The following is a 19,671-nucleotide window of genomic DNA, read 5'->3' on the forward strand; positions in this document are numbered from 1 at the left end:
CCAGACTCTCCATGCCCAGTCTGGAACCACAAGAACGACTTGGATACGTTCTCTCCTGATCTTCTTGAGTACTCTGCACAGGAGTGGTGTTGACAGAAAGGTGTACAGGAGGCCTGAGCTCCATTCAAAATGAAAAGCATTGCAGAGCTTTTCGTTTTGGCGCTCCGTCCTTCATCTCCTTGTGTTTGCTTTGTTCGCCCTAAGTTGGCAGGGTATGCCCAGACGTGGGTCCCTTGCTCACTGGATTCAAGCTAGCCTGGCTGATGAGGACTGTTAGCCCGAAACCGGTCCCAGGATGCTTGTTCCCGGTCCAGGGAAGACATGGCTTGGCAGTTCGGGCTGGACTGTTCCCATGAGGCACAAGGTCAAGACTGATTTGCATATAGCGGTGTCTGAACTGGGGTGGTGAAGGGAGCTAAAGAACGATGATGGATTCAACCCAGATCTGTGACTGGGGGTAAGTGTCTGAAAAGTTTCAGAGCTCCGTACATCATCTCCTTGTGTTACTTTGGAAACTAAAGCGCACAAAACTGCTGACAATGCACGTTCTCAGCAGAGGCAAACAGATCTAACCGAGTTTCTCCCCACTTGTGAAAGAGACCTTGCGGCATCTCCGGATGGATCTGCTAGGCATAGACAGCTTAGTTTGTCTTCCATGGCATTCAGGGAACCTGCCAGGTGTTGAACCAACAGGAATATGCCCTGCTGTTCTAGTCATCTTCAGAGATGCAGGACCTCTAGATAAAAGGGTCCACGACCCCACCCCGCCCTGTTTGTTGCAGTACCACATGGCGGTGGTGTTGTCCATGAACACCTGATCCAGCTTTCCCTTGATGGAAGGGAGAAAAGCTTTCAATGCCAAGCAAATCGCTCGGAGCTACAGAGAGTTGATGTGGAGTCCGGATTGCGCCGGAGACCAGAGTCCTCTGATCTCCACATCTCCCAGATTATCGCCCCATCCCAGGAGTGATGCATCTGTCACTACTGTGTGATCTGGTTGGGAGAGGGATCTACCTCTGACCCAATCATGGTTGGTCAGCTACCACTACAGGGCCTGTGCAGTTCTCTCTGAGAACTGGACCATGTTGGAGAGATTCCTCTGATGCTGCGCCCACTGGAACATCAGGTCCCACTGCATAGCCTGCTTATCCTATCCGGCATGTGTCACTAGCAGGATGCAGGAGGCCGAGGCCCAGCAGCCTCAGAGTCAGTCTCACCGAAATCCAGGATAGAGGCTGAAACATCAAGATCATAGCCTAAATATCCTGGACTCACTGCTCGGGAGCATAGGCCCGAAACTGCATTGTGTCCAGAACTGCTACGATGAAAAGGGCCACCTGAGAGGAAGTCAGGTGTGACTTCGGCATGAGGACAGTGAACCCCAGCAAAAGCAGGAGATTAGTCATAGCCTGGAGGTGGGAGTGGACAGTCTGGTGCGACCTCGCTTTCTACAGACAGCCGTTGGACTAGGAGAAAACTGGCACCCCTGATCTGCGCAGATGAGCTGCAACCAGTGCCATCACCTTGGTGAACAACCGAGGGGCGCTGGTAAGGCCAAAAGGAAGCACTGTGAACTAAAAGTGCTCGTAGCCTACCTTGAACCGAAGCTAACGCCAATAGGCAGACAGGACGGGAATGTGAAAATAGGCGTCCTACAAGTCCAATGCAATGACCCAGTCTCCAGGGTCTAGGGCAGACAGAACCTGAGCCAGAGTGAGCATTTTGAACTGTTTCTTTTTGAGGAAGTAGTTGAGGACTCACAGATCTAGAAGCAGGAATAGCAACCACAGCCTACATTTGGCACTAGAACCCTCTCTATGGCTCTCTTTGTCAAGAAAGTCCTGACTTCCTCCTGAAGTAAGTTCAGGTGGTCCTCCATTAGCCGGTCGTTAGTTGGAGGCATGGAGGGAGGGGTAGTCTCGAAGGGGAGGGAGTAGCCCTTTCGGACTATCTGAAGAACTCACCTGTCCGTTGTGATGTTTTGTCAGTGATGGCTGAATTTGCCACCATCTGGCTGCCCATGACCGAACTAGGAAGGTTTAGGGGCTGCAGGGGGAGGAGTGGACGGACTCAACCTCTGGCCACCCTACCCACAGGTCGAATGGAGCAGTGCCCATGGCCGCGCTGAGGTAGCTGAACTTGCGCTGTCTTGTGGCTGGGATATGGCTGGTGTGGCTGAAAGCCCCTTCTGTGGCCATGAAAGAGGGGAAAAGCAGACGGGTTACCGGTGGTCATTGAGGGGCCCAAGGACTTGGCCGTAGCCCGTGAGTCGCTCCAGGACCACGTCTGCCTGTTCTCCGAAGAGACGGATGCCATCAAAGGGAATATCCATATGGAAAGCCTGAACATCCCCAGAAAAGACAGAAGTTCTCAGCCAAGCGTGGCATTGAACAGCCACCGTCAATGTCTCTGCTCTGCCCAGCGAGTCAGTGGTGTCAAGCCCACAATTAATGGTGAATTTTGCTGCATCTCTCCCATCCAATATGTTTTGGGAGAGAATGGCCTGAGCCTCCTCCAGGCCCAGAGGCAGCACTTGCACAACAGTTTCCCACAAAGAATGAGTGTAACTCCCCAATAGGCATGCAGTGTTCACCGACCACAATGGAAGGCTGGCAAAGAACATTTTCTTGCCTCAACTATCCAGCCTTTTGTATTCCCTGTCCGGGGGTGCGGAAGAGAACACGCCTTAAGGTACAGGCTTGGACCACCAAGCTTTCGGGGGTAGTTGGTGAGGAATTTTGAGTCTCTTAGTGCAGGGTGATGGCGGCGGGCGATTTTCCTAGTCACAGGAGCTCCTGTGCTTGGACCAGGTTCCCAAAAGGACATCAGTCAAGGCCTTGTTGAAAGGCAGGAGGGGTTCTGAGGAGGAGACACACGGTTGCAGGATCTCTGTAAAGATGTTCGCCTTGACTTCCACCCAAGGGAGCCGAAGGTCCAGGACCTAAGCTGCCTTTCTCACCACCATTGCATATGAAGCTCCCTCCTCCATAGCCACGATAGGGGAGAAAGCAGGCCAGAATCTGGAGAGGTATCCAGTCCACTGACCTCACCCAATTCCTCATACCAGTTCATGTTCATGCTCAGGCTGATCTTGTAAAGGCTCCAATCCTAGCCCTTCAAAATAAGGCTGAGGTAACGACCTAGGACCCATGGGTGGTGCCAGAATCGGCGTTCGCAGGAGCCGGAATCCTGCCCCATTGTTAGCCCAGCTTGTCAGGGCTAACAATGGGGCTGGCGCTTCTTGGCGCAGGGGCTGGCACCGGGGAATGTCTCAGTGGCCCGACCGGTGGTAGTCTCAATACACCACCGGATCCATTGGGGGCATCTGTGCCGAAGCTGAACCCAATGGAGCCCCCACTGAGCCTCCAGGGCCTGAAAGCATGCCTGGAGGGTCACGCTGCCCAAATATGAGGCACATGGTGTCCTAGAATTCTTTTAGCTGGGGTCGCTGCGGCTCATGAAAAGGCAGGGAAGCCTGAGCCAACCCAAGCGCAGGTTCTGCAGAATGAGGCCTAGGGAGTCGATACTCCTTTGTCACGTCATCTAACGGATAGAGGGGTGAAGTTGAAGCACGCTTCAACTTTTTGTATTTTTTATGCCTCTTACCAGACCAACTCGATGACTTGCAGCAGAAGGATGAGGACTTAGGAGTTCCGGCACGGTGTCCGGACCTTCCTCTCAACCGGGACCAAGAACGAGACCTCCGGAGAAAACGGCGTGGAGTCGAGGGCCGGGCCGCAAGCAGCTTTAGCGACCGTTCCCTCAAAGCCTTCGGAGTCATGGCCAGACTATTGGCGCACGACTTCGAGTCCTGGTCATGTTCCAGACAGCGAAGACAAATTAAGTGTGGATCAGTCACCTACATGGCGTGATGACAGGCTCTGCATGGTTTAAATCCAGATTTCTTCTTCGACATTGTGGAAAAACCTACACACCAAAAATCATTGACAAAACATTGAAAGAAGCCTGTCACAAAGTGACAGAGGGTAGCTTTCTTCACGGATCTGTGGTAGCTGGCGCAGAAAGAAAAGAAGGGAGGTCAGAACAGATCTCACTTGCGGCGCAGACGATGTCGACAACGTCACGCGGAGCCAACCGACACCACCTATTGCTGTGCAAGGGTATTGTTGAACAAAAGTCTTCCGGATCCAGCCTGACGCCTGGGAGATTCTACGGTAAAAAATCTGCAGCTAGATGGCTCTATCAGATTAAACGTTATTTTGAATCTTGCAAGGTAATGGGTCGCAAGAGAAGTTGTATTTACATTTCCAAGAGCCCTAAAACACAGCACAAGTGACAACGTCCATCTTAGAAAAACAACCTTTTATTCACAAAAACATTGACAAAATGTACACCAAACAGTGGGACCCAAGATCCAATGTCATCTGAACACAGATCCCATTGAGAGTCCCACCAACCACCTCCGAAGACACAATCTTGAAAGAGGACCATGTCCCACAGAGCCATCGAGGAAAGTCTTAGCTGACCAGACCTGAAAAACAAGAGGTAACAGTCAGTAGAGTGAAGCGAGTTGGGTGTCCTTCCCTTACTCACTTTGCTGGTGTGGAAAAACCATGCCCTATTTCCATCCATCCTTCAGAGGCAAGTAGGCTTAAAAAAAGAACACTGAAAAGGGATGAACACCTATCTATGATAACAGTAATCCATAAGCATGCTAAATGTCTTATCCATATCTTACTTAGTAGCGAGAGTGGGTGTATATGTTTTGCATCAGGATATTAACCACAACAAAAACTGCTAGGTCTGCAACAAGCAGGACAGAAAAGACCTAGTAAAGGTGGAGTGTCCCTTTCAAAGAACAGTTTCTCTCACCCACCAAAGGTGGCATACTTCATCATAGGGTAACTGCCTTGCACCTTGATGCCTAGTCACGATGCAGGCTACAACCCCTTCTTTGAGAGAGGCGGGCTCAGGGATGTTTCGAGAAGAGGTAAAGGAAATACCTTCGATGACAACAGGATTTTAATATGTATTTGAAGGTGCACCTAACAAAAGCCTCTAGGACCAAAATTAAAAGCATGCGTCTGATTATGTCCTTTTTCCAAGCACATACAACCAATATAGCCCTGCTAATTCTAGAATGAATTGTATTCTCACAGCAAACATCTGCTGAAATACAAGTCATGCCTAATAAATAATCAAAATTGCCTTTTAGCATTGCCAAGTCTATGTAGTGCATTAGCTGGAGGAAATAATTTTGTCTTGATTGCCATTTTGAGTTTTGCATTCTAGATTGATTCAATCATTACCAAGGAAACACACCATTACGAATTCACCATACTGCTTTGAAGTTATTGTTCTCAGAGACAAATTTTGATATGTGCATATTGTGAGGTATTTGGATGGCTGTGCAGCACCATGTTGAGTGTAAGGATTGGTACTAATCATATTTTTTCTATTTCTGTATTTGTTGGGACCAGACTGCTTCCTCATTTGTTTTTTGTCATTTTTCGTTTCTTGTAGTTTTGAATACATTTGCGTTGTCTATGCTTTTAAGTACCCCAAACCATATGATTTTATTGATTTAAGATACAACTGCGAACAGGGTACACTAATTAGATATGGGATAAGGCATCCTCCTGCTATACATTACAAGGATACTGCGAGTTATAGAGTATCTCCATGACCACATAAATATATTAGGATAAATATATTAGGCTGATGGGAGAGTTCCTTTATAAGGCCATGGGACTCTTACTGAAATTTCCATATCCTTACAATGTACGGCAGAAGGTATTCCTTATAATCTATGGTAACACCACCACCCTTGCCACAAATTGCTTAAATCTTTGATGTCTTGCACTTTCATATGACTGAGATGGAGTGGTTGCAGAGATGAACAATAAAAAAAAAAACAATCTGTAGTGCAAAATTAAACAGACCAAAAGCCTTTAGTCATTTATTGCACAATTGTTTCAGTTGAACTGAACTGAGATAAAAAAAAAAAAACGCTGTAGCTTAAAATCTGTAGAAACATGCAGAAAAATGCTATAGTTCCATTAAGGCCTGAAAACTAAACCCATTACCATAAATATCTCTTTTTTGGTAATCACTCACTTTACAAAAAGAGCAAGGTAAACTTTTGTTTTCATTTTTGAAACTGCAGCTGTAATCATGGTATGTGTCAAGCCTTTCACCTTGGCTGCTGACTCTTGCAGCAGTCATTATAATGTCACAACTCAAATGTAGTAATTCATTACAGTTGAGGAGGTTATGTCATTTTCCTATTGCAGGTGACTAGAGATGCCCCAACTTGACTGTAATAAAGACATTAGATATGGGCGTTTATATAGGGATTGCAGGCTCCTGTGAATAATATACTTGACGGTGGTCATTGTAATTTTTCTTTAATTGGAGAATTAAATGCAATTGATTGAGAGAGTAATGGAGGCAGAACTCTACCTGTTGTGCTCTAAGAGATTGCCCCATCAACACATGATTTATGGGCCTCAGCAATCTAGTACTTTATAATGAAATATCTTCTTCCAACCCACAACATTCTAGTACTGTATGAGACTTTCCACATATCACAGGAAATAGACTCCTGTCCAATACAGCATAGTTCTAAATAATCATAATTACACCTCAACCTCATTATACACCCTCCTACAGCACAAAGTAATTACCAAACAAGATTGAGAGGAGTAGAGTGCAACATACTTACCTAGGTAATCGTCCATTAAAGAGCCGATCGCAAACTGCAAGAGGAGGAGATAAGGATCAGATACTTGGCACAGGGTGAATACTTCTTGCCTTCTCTCCCTCAAATCCTGTGAACTCCACCCTCACTCAAACAGCACAATGCTAGACCTGGTATCATCTGCCCGCCACCGTCCTACCTCATGCAGTGCTTAGCTGGTGGCAAAACAAGAACAATTCCCGACTATCAAAAGCAACCCTTTATCAGCTCCACCACATTCCTGTAACAGGCAGTGTTGTTGCTCACATTCAATAATACACTGCAGACAGCATACCAGCCCAAAGAGAGTGTTTCCCATGCTGGCTGTGCCTGTCAAACATCAGCATTTCCCCAGTGCGCTGCCACCAGATTTCACGCACCACAACAAAAGGTCCTCTATTTAAGACCGGCTTCTCTCTTTTTATGTTTTTATAAACTGCACATTTGCCCCCACCCTATACCAATACAAAGAGTGCCATTACGTGAGCTCCAAAGAGTGCCGCAAACCCAGACTGTGAAAAAGAAACAGCGGACTAATTGCACCATTCCTCGAATAGATCCTGCCTATCTGCAGAAAGTAGTCAGTTTTGCATGCAACATGAACTTACAATATCATTTTTGTCCACACGAGTTCCCACAATCTTCAGTCGAATCTCATCATCTTGCTGGATGACAATGTCCTGAAACAGAAATTTACAAGTGAACCACAGCACATCAATGACAAATCCTGTACTGTGAATGCATTAAGCCTCACCCACAAAAGAAAATCTGCACTGCTTCCACACCGTTCTACTGGATCATAAAGACATACACAATGGTAAGACAGAGCACATCAATTACATTTAGTACTATAGTGTGTTTTAACCAATGCCCTTAATCAGTACCAATCACTTACATCTGCACGTCCACCCTACTAGATTATTATGACAATTAAGTTAGATATATGAGTTGGACAAAGGCTATACACAAATTTACAGCACTGTGCCCAAACTTACTCTGGTCTAAGACCCACCTGTCTCACCAACTTCATTATCATCCTCCGATTTGAACGTCTATGCTCCCTAGAAGCTCAATTTTTGACTTTCTAGATCATGCCCCAAATGTGTTTCAATATTGCTCATACACATATTTCTTATCTACACCTTGGTCTCTGCTTCACAGCGGATCTTTTGAAATACCCTCAATGCCCTCTCTCTCGCCCATTTCTTAGCCCACCATTGCTGCCCCATATAGTCGGTCACCATTTGCTATCACCACGCTGCAGTTGGGTCTTAGAATGTGGTTTAGCTTTCAGGTACTTGCTAAAAAAAACAAAAAACAGCATGCAAAGTGCTATTCACTAAAAAGCCAGGGAGACTAAAGTAGTTAAACATGGCACCTGCCACTTTGCAGCCATGCTCCACTATTCATCTCTTTCTGCAAAGGTTCTTGCTCACCCATAACAGTTAATTTTATGTGGAGATTTGTCCGCGTTTCTTTTATGCACAGCATCATGTGGAAAAAAATCTAATAGTTTCATTTTACATTCCATACATATGATTTTCCTTGTACTCAATACAGTAATTTCTCTGAGTATTTTTTTTCTAGAGAAACATTTTCAAAAGATCATCTTCAGTGAAATTAATTGTGTGTGATGAAATTTTAACAGTAGTCCAAAAAACGTATTGCATTTCGGTTCTTCTGGTGGAGTCATCAGCAGAGAATACAACAAATTTAAATTCTGAAATATAAACATGCTAAGATTTCCAAATACTCCCAATAAGGTGTGTTTAACTGACATTATTTCTACCCTGCTTTCTTAGGTACCTCCCCCACCTCCTCCTTCAAACCTCATAGTGTCTGTTTTATACTTTTGAGAGCAACTGCAACCTTTGCATTATCAATGCCTTTACCATGACGGGAAAAGCAGTTGGGCTAATTTTTTCTGGTAATCAGTTTTTCATGTTTCCTTGTTTAGTCAATGTCATTTTCTTTTGTTTCTATTATAGCCCTAAAAAGATTTAAAAGCAACACACCAAATCATATCACTCATTTAGTTTGGATTCAAAACATGTTTCTGTATCCAGCAATCCAATGTTTTCCTTAGTTATCTTTTATTGACAATTGCTTGAAAATTTGTAACCTCACAAATTCGATTTTTTGCAAATTATGCTTTTTGAAATTGCGTTTTTATGTAACAGTGATTCCATATTCTGTTGCCTTATGCTTGATTGATGCCCATTTTAGTAGCTCTCTGTTAAGCCTACGCAGTACAACATGCATGAACATAATATAGTATACACACAGTACTGAGTGTGACAGATCAAGTTCTTTTAATCTTTTTGCAAGTGTGAAAATGTTTGATTGTATCACCTCTGAATACGTAGGTACAATTTGCACACTGTAAAAGTGTAAATATTGAGGACCTTCTTATTTGTGTCAATGAACATGGTCTTTCTATATTAATGCAGAGTTTGAACTTGGTCCTTTTTCAAAGGGTATCACTGGGCTAGATGTTACTATCATCTTCAACTCAGAGTCTGGGTCAAAGAACCTCCAATTCCGATTTATGGTCAATTAGTTACCTTTGTTGGGAAAATTTGGTTTCAACTATAAAGCCAACACTCGGTTACTTTTCTTAACTTTTGAATAATTCATTTGCTCTAATCTCTGCTCACTGTAACTTGGATCTAAACCAATTTTATGTGCTATGTATCATTGTCAGTGAAACAACAGCATAAATTGTTCCTGTCTGCAGGTTTTTTTTAATACATTTGTTTGCAATAGGACTGTTTTTTTTTTTTTTTAATTATCACTAGCACGTACAGAAACCGGATAGCTGTTTTACCTATACTGCTCTTAAGTCATATTTTGGTTGCTAAGATATTCAGAGCAGTCATGTTCTGTTCTAACAGCTAATTTATATTTAAACACAACACAAAGACAAGATGCCTCATTTACATGTTAAATGATCCACACATTTGCTTTTGCTTAAAATGTTCATCTTTTACAACACTTGCATATAAAGATTATGGTCCGTTCATTTGAATACAAATCTGCTCCGCCAGTGAAAGTAGATGCAAGTGCGCCTAGCCTCCAATAATTGTAAAAATATTTTCTTCACACCAAACGCCTCATTGAGGAATATTAGTCTTAAGAGCTTAAAAATCTGTGGTGTTCAGTAGCCAATTCCTTTTTTTTTTTTTTTAAATACATTTTATTTAGTTACAGGTTTGTGGCCTCTTGGACATAGGAGTCCACCACTGCTGGCTTTGAAGAATAGTCCACAAACTCTGCTATAGATTGAAAATTGCAGCGCATCCCACACACTATGTATCTGAATGGGGTGACTATTACCGTGTAGAGTTAGGAGTAGGTAAATAATTATTTTTTATTCAACCTTGTTCATGAACTTATGATATTGTTTTGTTAATTAATTCTGCAAATTCCATTGTTGCACCTACATTTTGATACTAATATGTGTTTTCATCCTTTAGAGGCACAATTCTGCTCTATATGCTTCCTTAGACTAGATCTTCATTGTAACATAAATTTCATTATATTTGTGCTATGCTTTCTAAAATATTTTCTCTACTTGTCAAAATTTTCATTTGATTTTTTTTTTAGCTCCTTCAAGGAAACTATTGCTTTGTTTTGCATGGGTAGATAAGAGGTCAATTTTGTTTCAAATTTGCCTATCTACTTTCTCTGCGAGCCATTCTTACCTCTAGAACGCAAAAAATATCCCTTATATATATTTCTGAACTAAATGATATTTCCCCATTTCTGGAGAAAGCAAGCAGTTGTAAACGTCATTATTAAGCCTTTCCAGCACCTCCATCTTGATAGCACTCCATCTCGATGAAGACAAATTCCTTGCTATGGTTTCTTTGAACTAAATTATTTTTGGGGGGTCTTCAGGATGTTTCTTTCCCCAATAGGGCTGATAACTTCTGAACTCAAAGTCGTTAATGTTGGACCCATGCTCCTCTTTTTCTGCAGCCTTAGTAAAAATATCCATCCACATATACACCTTTCCCTTGAAATATTCATATGCATTTCAGTTGTATTTTATGCAATGAGCCTCAATTCAATACATTACAGCTTGGGCGGGGGGAGAGGGGTAGTCATTTTGTTGCAGAAAGATTAAGACGATCCACATCAGATATGTGAAATTACAAGCTTGAAAGCCATTGCCAAGAGGAAAATATGAAAGAAAAATACTGAGCCAATGCTGGTTAAAAGACACTTGATGCTGATAAATCTGAGAGGACTAAAAGAAGCACGATTTGAAGCAGTTTCTTTAATCTTTAGTAGACTACAACAGAAATATACAATTGAATCATGGCGCCAGAACACGGAAACACTTGACAAACCAAACAGAGGAAAGACAAGCCCTGGAGATTTTTTATTATGCAGAGATGCAGAGGACGCAAAGGACTGCAATTGTGGTAAGAACAAGCGGGAAACTAAGAAAGCGGGGTAGAAATAAAATGCTATAGAATAGACTTTGAGGGATTCATTTGAAACCATATTTTGTTTGTTAATATTTCAAAATTGAAACATGTTGCACTGTCTATAGAAGACTGTCGGTTGCACCAAAATGCATTAGGCAGAACATTTAAATTATCTTATATAGTATTCTAATGAAGATATTTACAATGATGCTTATGATCAAATAAATATGGATGGAATGGAAAATGAATAAAGAGCTGATATACATAATGAACATGTTGTGGAATCACCAACATACAACTGGTTGTTTCCAGACTGAGGTATGGAGTCCTTCTTACTGGAGCACCCAACTTCCAGAACAAACATTCACTCAATCATTGCTTAACCGCTTTAAAATTCTAAGTATGGTGGAATGCAGTTTTTAATTACCCATAGCAGTTCTTACCTCATCAGTTGTCTTGTAGCATGGAGGGTTTGAGTTAGGATCAAACTCCATCTCTGAAGGAATGGACTAAGAAAAAAAAAAAAAAAAAAAAAGAACGGGTAAGGACATTAATACACTTCACCTACCTTATGGTACTAAAATTCTATGGAAACCATCCAAAAAAGAGCACAATATATAACCTAATGAATTGAGTTCCTTCTGAGATAGTTTTTTATGACATTTCAGAATGCTTTAGTCTTTGTTTCACCTGGTCTTTTTTGAAAGGGAATGGGAAAACCAAGACGATGGTGTGGGTGCCCAATCCAGGAGTCTAGAACTGTGACAGGCCTTGAGAAATCTGCTTGCCCATTCACTATGGAGAGTCAGATTTGATCAGGGCGTGCTATTTTTAGGGCCTATTGGCAGTGTCTGGCGAGCTGGCAAAGAACAGTTGTTCTGCTCATTCACAAAGTGAATTAGCAACTAAGATGCCTTTAAATCTTGGAACCCTGGGGGTCCACGAGGCCTAGTCAGGGGGAACGCAACTGGGTTAAAACATTGATATTAAAATTAAGTCATCAAAATGAATAAAGTATATAAAAATGAAGAAGTAAAATTGAAACTTTTAAAACATTTTCTATATTTGATTGTGAACTAAACAAAATATTTCAATATTTGAGCATCTGTTTGATGTATACTTGTATTTTTGTGTATTGCTTTGAAGTTCAAATCATAGTAATTGCACAGGCTGGCAGCGCCCCGTAGTCCAATAAGGACTCGGAAGGGGGTCCCTGCTTCCAGTAATGATTCAATGGGGGTGCCACAGAAGTCAAAATGCTAAGAACTGCTGGGCTAGATAGATTACAGGCCCACTTGTGGATTGGATTCACCTTGCGCTCTATCTAGAACAAAATCATCTCAAATTCAGTGAATAGCTTGAAACATAGCAGTTTTCCATCTAGCAGACATTGATAAAGCCGAAGTCTTGCCTGTTTTCTATAATCTGTCTTATTCTAATAGAACCAAGAGACCCTGCCCAGGGTGAATGTAGCACTCAAAACAATATCCTTAATTAAATACATCAACTTTACTGGTTGCAGAAGAAAAAAATCTCAATCAAAATACTTATTTCACCCAACGTTCTGTAGCTGTTTATGGCAATCTCCATTTCTCTTCCCAAAGATTTCTCCATCAGACTGCCGACTGATATGTTACAATCAATATAAGGTTGGACAGTCCATATCAAACATGGCAATAGCAGTTAATCTGGCACTACTACAAGTATTACACTATGCCATGCCTCATCGCTACTAAGGTTGCAAGTTGGTTCACTCTGATAAATCACTGGCTGTGACAAATAAATGCAGCAAATTATAAGGCATTTTGTCTGACTTACAATTAGGGCTCCCGGTTTTATGGTATTTATTTTTGGGACATTTCCGTCTGTATTTATTCATATTTATTTTTTGTCAACTTTATCTGTATTTATCCATATTTATTATGGGTTTTATGAAAAAAAGCTGAAACTGGTATAGTTCCACTTTTATTTAACCAATAAATATGCAGTCATACTTGAATGCCTGCCAGGTTTCAGTGATATGAACACCCGCAGAAGATAAATCAATGCACTTATATGAAAATATGCAGATTTCAGTATCCGCCTTCTGCATATCTACTGCTGTTCAAATCTCTTTACTAAAATTCCCCCTTATTTTTTTTAACCCCCTTACTTATCAATCCACACAGTTATTGGCCTGACAGTCATGGCAAAGTGTATTTAGGATCACTCAAAAGCACCCATTTTCTGTTCATATCCACATTTAAAAATAAATAGAGAAAAGAAAATAGATGGTTTCCTGTCTGTATTTATCTGTAAAAATCAGTAAAAACGGAAAACAGGGAGCCTTACTCACAATATATTTTAAATGAGACTGAATATGCAGTTTGCGAGAAAAAAATGAACCATAAGATAATTGATGGAATTTCATTCCTTTGTTCCTATTTGGACAACGAAGCCTGACCAGGAGATTATGAACTAACAGATTACACACTGTTCACTTGAGGGGTACACTGCTATGTTCAGATGCTGTTTTCCAGGAATGTTATATTACAGTTGCCTGGATTACTGCCAAATTCCTAATAATTTATGTACACAAATGTTAATTTACAGCCTATGAAAACACCAAGAATTTGCACCGTTTCAACAGGAGTGGTTGCAGAATCAAAAAATGTGTTTGGAAAGAGTATCAATGCTCAATATGACAATAAGCCTTGTGGGCTAGAGTGCAGGGCTTTGCTTTTGCCTACATTTGAGCTGCAACCCAGTCTCTGCCTTTGTCTTTTGCTTTGTGACTAGACAACTGTTAAGACCGTGGTGCGAGGCGCTCGCAAACTCAGAGAATAATGCATGTTAATATAGATTTACATTGTTATCCAACTGTAGTGATGATGGTTAAAAGTGACTCTGTAACTAGGTTAGAAAATAACAATGAAAGGAGAAGGTCTTGTGGAACTCCACAAATCCAGGCTAAAAGAATTCAGCAAAGACAAGACTAACTTGTTGCCAGTTATGGCAAGTATCTTGCTGTCTTTTACATAGTTTGGTTAAACAGGCATATCTCAGAAGAAACCATCTGTTTTAACTCCACAGAGATTTTTGGTCACCCAAAAGACTATCAAAATTGAAGGGCTCAGAAGAGGCTAGTTGAAAGAAGTGTGGCCTAAGGAATGCAGATGATATCCATATGTTTGTACTCTGTCCTAATATCCGGGACTTTTGGAAAGACATTAATAAGTTCCTGAACAATCTTGTCCATTTCAAAATCCAGGTAAGCCCTGAACTAGTTTTCTTTGAGGTATTGCCGGAAGCTGGAGATCCACAAGCCTATGGCAGCAAACTGTTGTTCTATTTGATTGATCTTGTTGGGGAAAAGACAGGTCGGTAAGCAGTGGACTCAATCAGCGTCCCCCTCTAAAGCAGAATGGCTTGACTCAGTTTTATATGTATCCAGGATGGACTTGAGCCGACCCATATCCAAAAAAGCAGCTAAGTTATGGGCCTTATAGCCTGAATGGCTGAGCAGGGGAGATGGAGTGTAATTTCTAGATACAAACCGGAAGAGAACGAATTGGGCTAGTCTCTCGATTTGGTTCAATAAGTGGAGCTGTTTGGTGACAGGACATGGTAGCCGGTCTCCGTTCTTCTTAAGCAGAGGCCTCAAGCTTCCCCATAAGGGCAGAACGTTTTGGCAGAGGGATAGCTTAGAGACCAGCTGGAAGTGAGCAAGGCAAATGAGGACATAAAAAATTCATTACTAACTTGTGAACATGTCTCTCTGTAGGCTAAGAATAAATCAAATATATTTAAGGCAGCTGCAGCGGTCACTAGAACTGTGGAGAATGGAGTAGGTACAAGTGAACCAGTGACAAAGGCCACATTGATAGTTTTGCATGAGAAGGATGGAGCAGTGACTAAAGGTGTTTTATTTCACAAAGTCCTCCCAAAAACAACAATTTGGTTCCTACCCAAGATGGTCATGTTTGACTGACAACGACCTACCTATGATTTATATCAAGTGGGATTAAAACCCATTCTGGCATAATAAGCAAATAGACGCATACATACCATGGTTTGTATGCTCCAACACTACACTGCCAAAGTCAAACCAAAACCTATGTGCCACGTTTTTGCCACATTAAATACTTTGCCAGTCTCCACCATATACCTACCCCATATGAGGATTAAGTACAATACTCACATGTCTGGAAATGAAGCAAGACATGGGTCCAATCTCTGTGAAGAGCCCAACCTGGAACGTGAGAAAAGAAGGTACCCACTGCAGGTCAGAGAGCAAAGAAGGCAAAACCAGCAACATGCCCATTCTAAGGCAACCACCAAGTTAATTCACCCAATCAACCTTTAGCACTCCCAACCCCCAACCCCAGCAATGTGATGTGACTTGTTACTAAATCTAAAGAGGATAGTGGGAAAGCCACAATGTGGGGGATGGTATGGAGCAGGTGAAGACACCGGAGGTAAAATGCAGTGATGATAGATAAAATAACACCTCACGGAGATAAACCTAAAGAAGACTATATGACATGACATTCCAGTAGAAAAAAGAACTTCAAACAACACTGGGCTGTTCTGAAGAGTGGGACACTTGGTACCGAGTAAAAATCTCGACCTTAAATTATTTTCTTACTTTAACACATTTCATAGGGTTGAGCCTTCACCTTGTACTTTATCCTAACTCATATGCCTCATATGCTTGCAGAGCAACGTTCTAAATTTTCACCCAATAAAGAGAGAAAAGCACCATGTAACAAAGGGACAGGGCTTTGCTAAGTCAAAGAAGAGGATAAATTCCCTTTGGTAACCAAATAAAATAATTCTTCAACCAATCACTCCAAATATGCCACAAACCATTCATGTCAATCATACAAAAAACCCATACACCTATATTTGCAATGCCACAAGACAACCACTGACTAATAATGGAATGCCACCTATATTTTATTTTAAACATTTTCGAACCATTAAAAATGTGTTCATTATACATAATTCATAAATCTTCATATTATATAGAACACGTATATCATGATACAATTTTATGTATTACATGGACAGCATATCAATTAATAAAGCGGGAGATGCAAAAATTCATCAAGTATCAAAAACAAATATTATATCACATATATAAATCCTACAAATAGTACATACACCAAACTCATGTATTAAAAACAATTAAAAGTGTATAGTCTAAAAGAAAGATAAAACAAAAGAAGAAGAGAGAGATTAAGTGAGACAGCAATTGCGACAGTACACTTATTAGTGGTTCGTGGACTAATCCAGGTTAAAAAAACCTCTCAAATGCCAGACATGTATGCAGTCCAAGTGTTTTTATCACAATGACTGGCAGTACACTGGATTTAGTTTATCCCAAGCCTCAACAGGTTTCGGTGGTGTTCGCAGATTAATGGCCACCTTTATCAAGACAAATATAGTGTGCCTCTCCTTTTAGAATCTTCAAACAAATACCTGAGTAACTATGGCGAGTATCCTACAGGCATGAATGGTCCTTGTAGGGAAATGAGTCTACCGTTTACTCTAGGGATACCATTATTCCAATAAAAAAATTCGGTTGTGAGTGTTCTATTCGATTGTGCCCATGCATTCCAGGTCAATCTGTTTACACTGTCCCTCCTTATGAGTGGATGTTCCAGGATCTCAAACCGCGGGACCAACAATCTCCGTAAGGCATTTGAATGTGTTTTCCAGCCCATCGGCGTCTGTGCGTCTGATCTGCTAGTCATCCAGCCTTACCACAACAAGCACAGAAGGCAGGTTTGCCCAACTTAAATAACCAAAGTCCTCACTCACTCATGGTTTGACCCTCACCTGTAACACAGATTTCTATTTAAGTCGGAAACAGTTTTGCTAGCAGTTGCATAGTTCTCCGTACAAAAAGACAAATAAATCCCATTACCAGCATGTGAGAAAGTGCCTATATTGCATTTTTAGCCCCCCACTTTTTGCCTGGTTTTGATGTTGTTTCAAATGTAGTGCCCAAGGTCCCTGCCATCCAGGTCCTCCTAAAAAACAAACCCCCAATTGGTAGTTCTGCCTCCTGTAAGTCCCCAGTAAAGGGTACCCTGGGTGTCTAGGGCTTGGGAGCTGAAGAGGATCCCTTGGGACCCCCCCTCACTGGGAGAATGTCACTGCCCTTACAGCCTGCATGCACAAGTGAGGGAGAAAATGACTAAGTTGACATGGCACCCTGCCTCGGTGCCATGCCAGCTAGCACTACCTGACAGTCTAGGTAAGTCACCCCTCTAGCAGGCCTCACAGCCCTAAGGCAGGGTGCGCTATACTCCAGGTGATGGTAAATCTGCAAGAACAGTTATGCCCCAACAAGATTGGGCACCATTTCCCCAATATTGAGCCAGTGAAGCCACAAAGAGTACATGGGCTGGACACTCGTCAACTCTAGTTTCACAGCATCATGATGGCTTTATTGAATATCGGAGTGTTTGGTACCAAACTACTCCTTTCACTAAATCCACACTTATGCCAGTGTGGGATTTATTGTACCATGTACCCAGAGGGCACCTCAGAGGTGCCCCCTGAATCCCTACCAACCCAGGTGTGGTCTCTGACCGGCTGTAGGCAGCCAGCCACCACCAGACATGTTTCTGGACCTCCGGGTAGAGAGCCCCGGCTCTCTTGGTCAAGAAACAATGCACATCCTTGGCAGGTGTCATGAATGAATGAATACACACTTGTATAGCGCATGGCTACCCAAGGGCATCCCAGCGCTTGGGTATGCCTCCTCCCCCAGGATGGGCCAGTGCTCGATGGAGGAAGCTTCAAAAGCCTGTCGCCATTGTAATGCGACCCCCAGCCTTTGCTGCTAGCAGTAGATGGCAGCCCCTGGTTTACCCCCCACTTTGGGCAGGAAAATTCGAATTGGCCCTACCTGCTACTCCCCTAAAACGCATCCTAAATTTAGTATTTAGGTGGCTCCACAGACCTGGCCCTCAGCTCTGCGATGACCTAAGAAGAAAGAAGACACCCTGCAGCAGAACCCAGAAGACAACTGCCTTGGCCACAGCCCTACCGGCCTGTCTCCAGCTTTAACGACCCTGCGGCCTGTCTTGCAACAAACATCTCCACAACCCCAGGGAGGGCTGTTGCCTTCAATAAAGACTCAAAGCTCCCGAGGACAGAGGACCAGTCCAGAATAAAGCAACTCCAAATGCTTGGAATCCAGGTGGATCCGTGTCTCCTGGTCACTCTGCACTCGACGCCCACGGCCCGAACGGCAGTGAAGTCTCCCCGGCAATCCCGACCTTGTGTCAAGCGTTGGCTGATCTCTCCTGCAGTATGAATCCAGAGACCCCCCCCCCCCCCTCACCCCCGACCAGGACCAGCTCTGGTAAGAAGACTCAGACGTCGAAAGGCACCCTGGCACCCGAAACCCCTGGGCCTAATTGAGAAGAACCGACGGTGCCCCTATGACCCCCTACATCCCAACTTACCTCTACTGTTGTTGGACTTCCTCGTGCAACCTCTGCTTCTTTGCTGACCAAACAATCCTCGTTGAAAAGCATTGGGTACTTGATGTCGAATTTGCACCCTGTATCCAGCCGCCCCGGTGCCGCTGGTGGTGTATGTTTGGTGCTGCTTTGTGGCCCCCCCCTGTGCTTGTGCTGACCCCCAAAGCCTGGCCCCTGCAACCAATTTACTTACCTGTGGATCCAGGCACCCCCTGTCTCTACTGGAAAGCATTGGGTTGAACTCCAATTCTGACCGCTGCACCCGGCTGCCCCAGTGCCGCTGGTGGTGCAGTTTTAGTACTTAGCCAACCTCTGTCCCTTGATGACTTTTGGCTCCGAAGACTGTGATTGTAATTTAAATACTTACCTGTTTAACCATAATATTGTTTTCCCCATTGGACTGTGTGAAAAAGTTTCTAAGTGTCGATTTTTCAAAGTGAAAAGTATTTTTTTTTTTAAAACAATTTTTATTAATACAACGAACAAAAGTACACCTTTCGTCATTACATGGTATATCTGTGCGGTACAATGTGCTGTCATGTCACTCAATTTCTGACATTGATTGCGATTGTCATACAGGTACATCCAAGCCCTTATTTCCGCCACCCGCCACCCCCTTCTTCTTCCCTTACCCTCCCTCAGGTCGAGTCCCACGTGACAATACTGCCCTGAGTTTAGTCGCTTAGCTCGGACTCCGAGTTCGGTACAGGGGGTTCGCATAAATTGCCTCTATATGTGTTCCATTTTCCCCATATTCTCTGCCATCTCCGGGGGCAACCTCTGTTGACACACACCACCCTCTCCGCCATCATGGCACTATCTAGGTCGCGGCACCACCTCATATGGGAGGGGGCGGACTGCGCCCCCCAGTATTGCGCAAGTGTCCTCTTTGCTAACGCTAGTCCGAGGGTCACCCAGGTTTGGTCAGCTGTGTTAAGGTCAGTATCGTCCCAGACATTCAGTAAACACATCCGAGGTTCTGGCGGGACATCCTGACCGGTAACCCGTGAGATCGTGGCCATGACCTCCCCCCAGTACAAGGTAATGTCAGGGC

At 43.0% G+C, this 19,671-nt stretch overlaps 2 protein-coding genes across 3 annotated transcripts in view; one reads left to right on the plus strand and one right to left on the minus strand.

The window, feature by feature from the left end:
* Positions 1–4,306: 4,306 nt before the first annotated feature.
* Positions 4,307–19,671, minus strand: part of POLR2G (RNA polymerase II subunit G) — a 31,741-nt gene continuing 16,376 nt past the window's right edge. The window contains exons 4-8 of one of the 2 annotated variants that reach the window (XM_085626054.1): positions 15,317–15,367; positions 11,580–11,645; positions 7,309–7,380; positions 6,686–6,719; positions 4,307–4,492 (exon numbers count right to left, since the gene is read on the minus strand). In XM_085626054.1, coding sequence (XP_085482180.1) covers positions 4,479–4,492; positions 6,686–6,719; positions 7,309–7,380; positions 11,580–11,645; positions 15,317–15,367 — 237 coding nt within the window. In that variant the 3' untranslated portion in view covers positions 4,307–4,478. The remainder of the gene's footprint in view (positions 4,493–6,685; positions 6,720–7,308; positions 7,381–11,579; positions 11,646–15,316; positions 15,368–19,671) is intronic. The other variant, XM_085626055.1, reaches the window with a different exon arrangement.
* The window catches only part of LOC146798764 (uncharacterized), a 144,636-nt gene continuing 135,999 nt past the window's right edge, over positions 11,035–19,671 (plus strand). Inside the window, exon 1 of the mRNA XM_085626056.1 lies at positions 11,035–11,130. The gene's annotated coding sequence lies outside the window, so the exon portion shown is untranslated. The remainder of the gene's footprint in view (positions 11,131–19,671) is intronic.

This window comes from Triturus cristatus, chromosome 9 (assembly GCF_964204655.1).
Source record: "Triturus cristatus chromosome 9, aTriCri1.1, whole genome shotgun sequence".
Classification (NCBI taxonomy): Eukaryota; Metazoa; Chordata; class Amphibia; order Caudata; family Salamandridae; genus Triturus; species Triturus cristatus.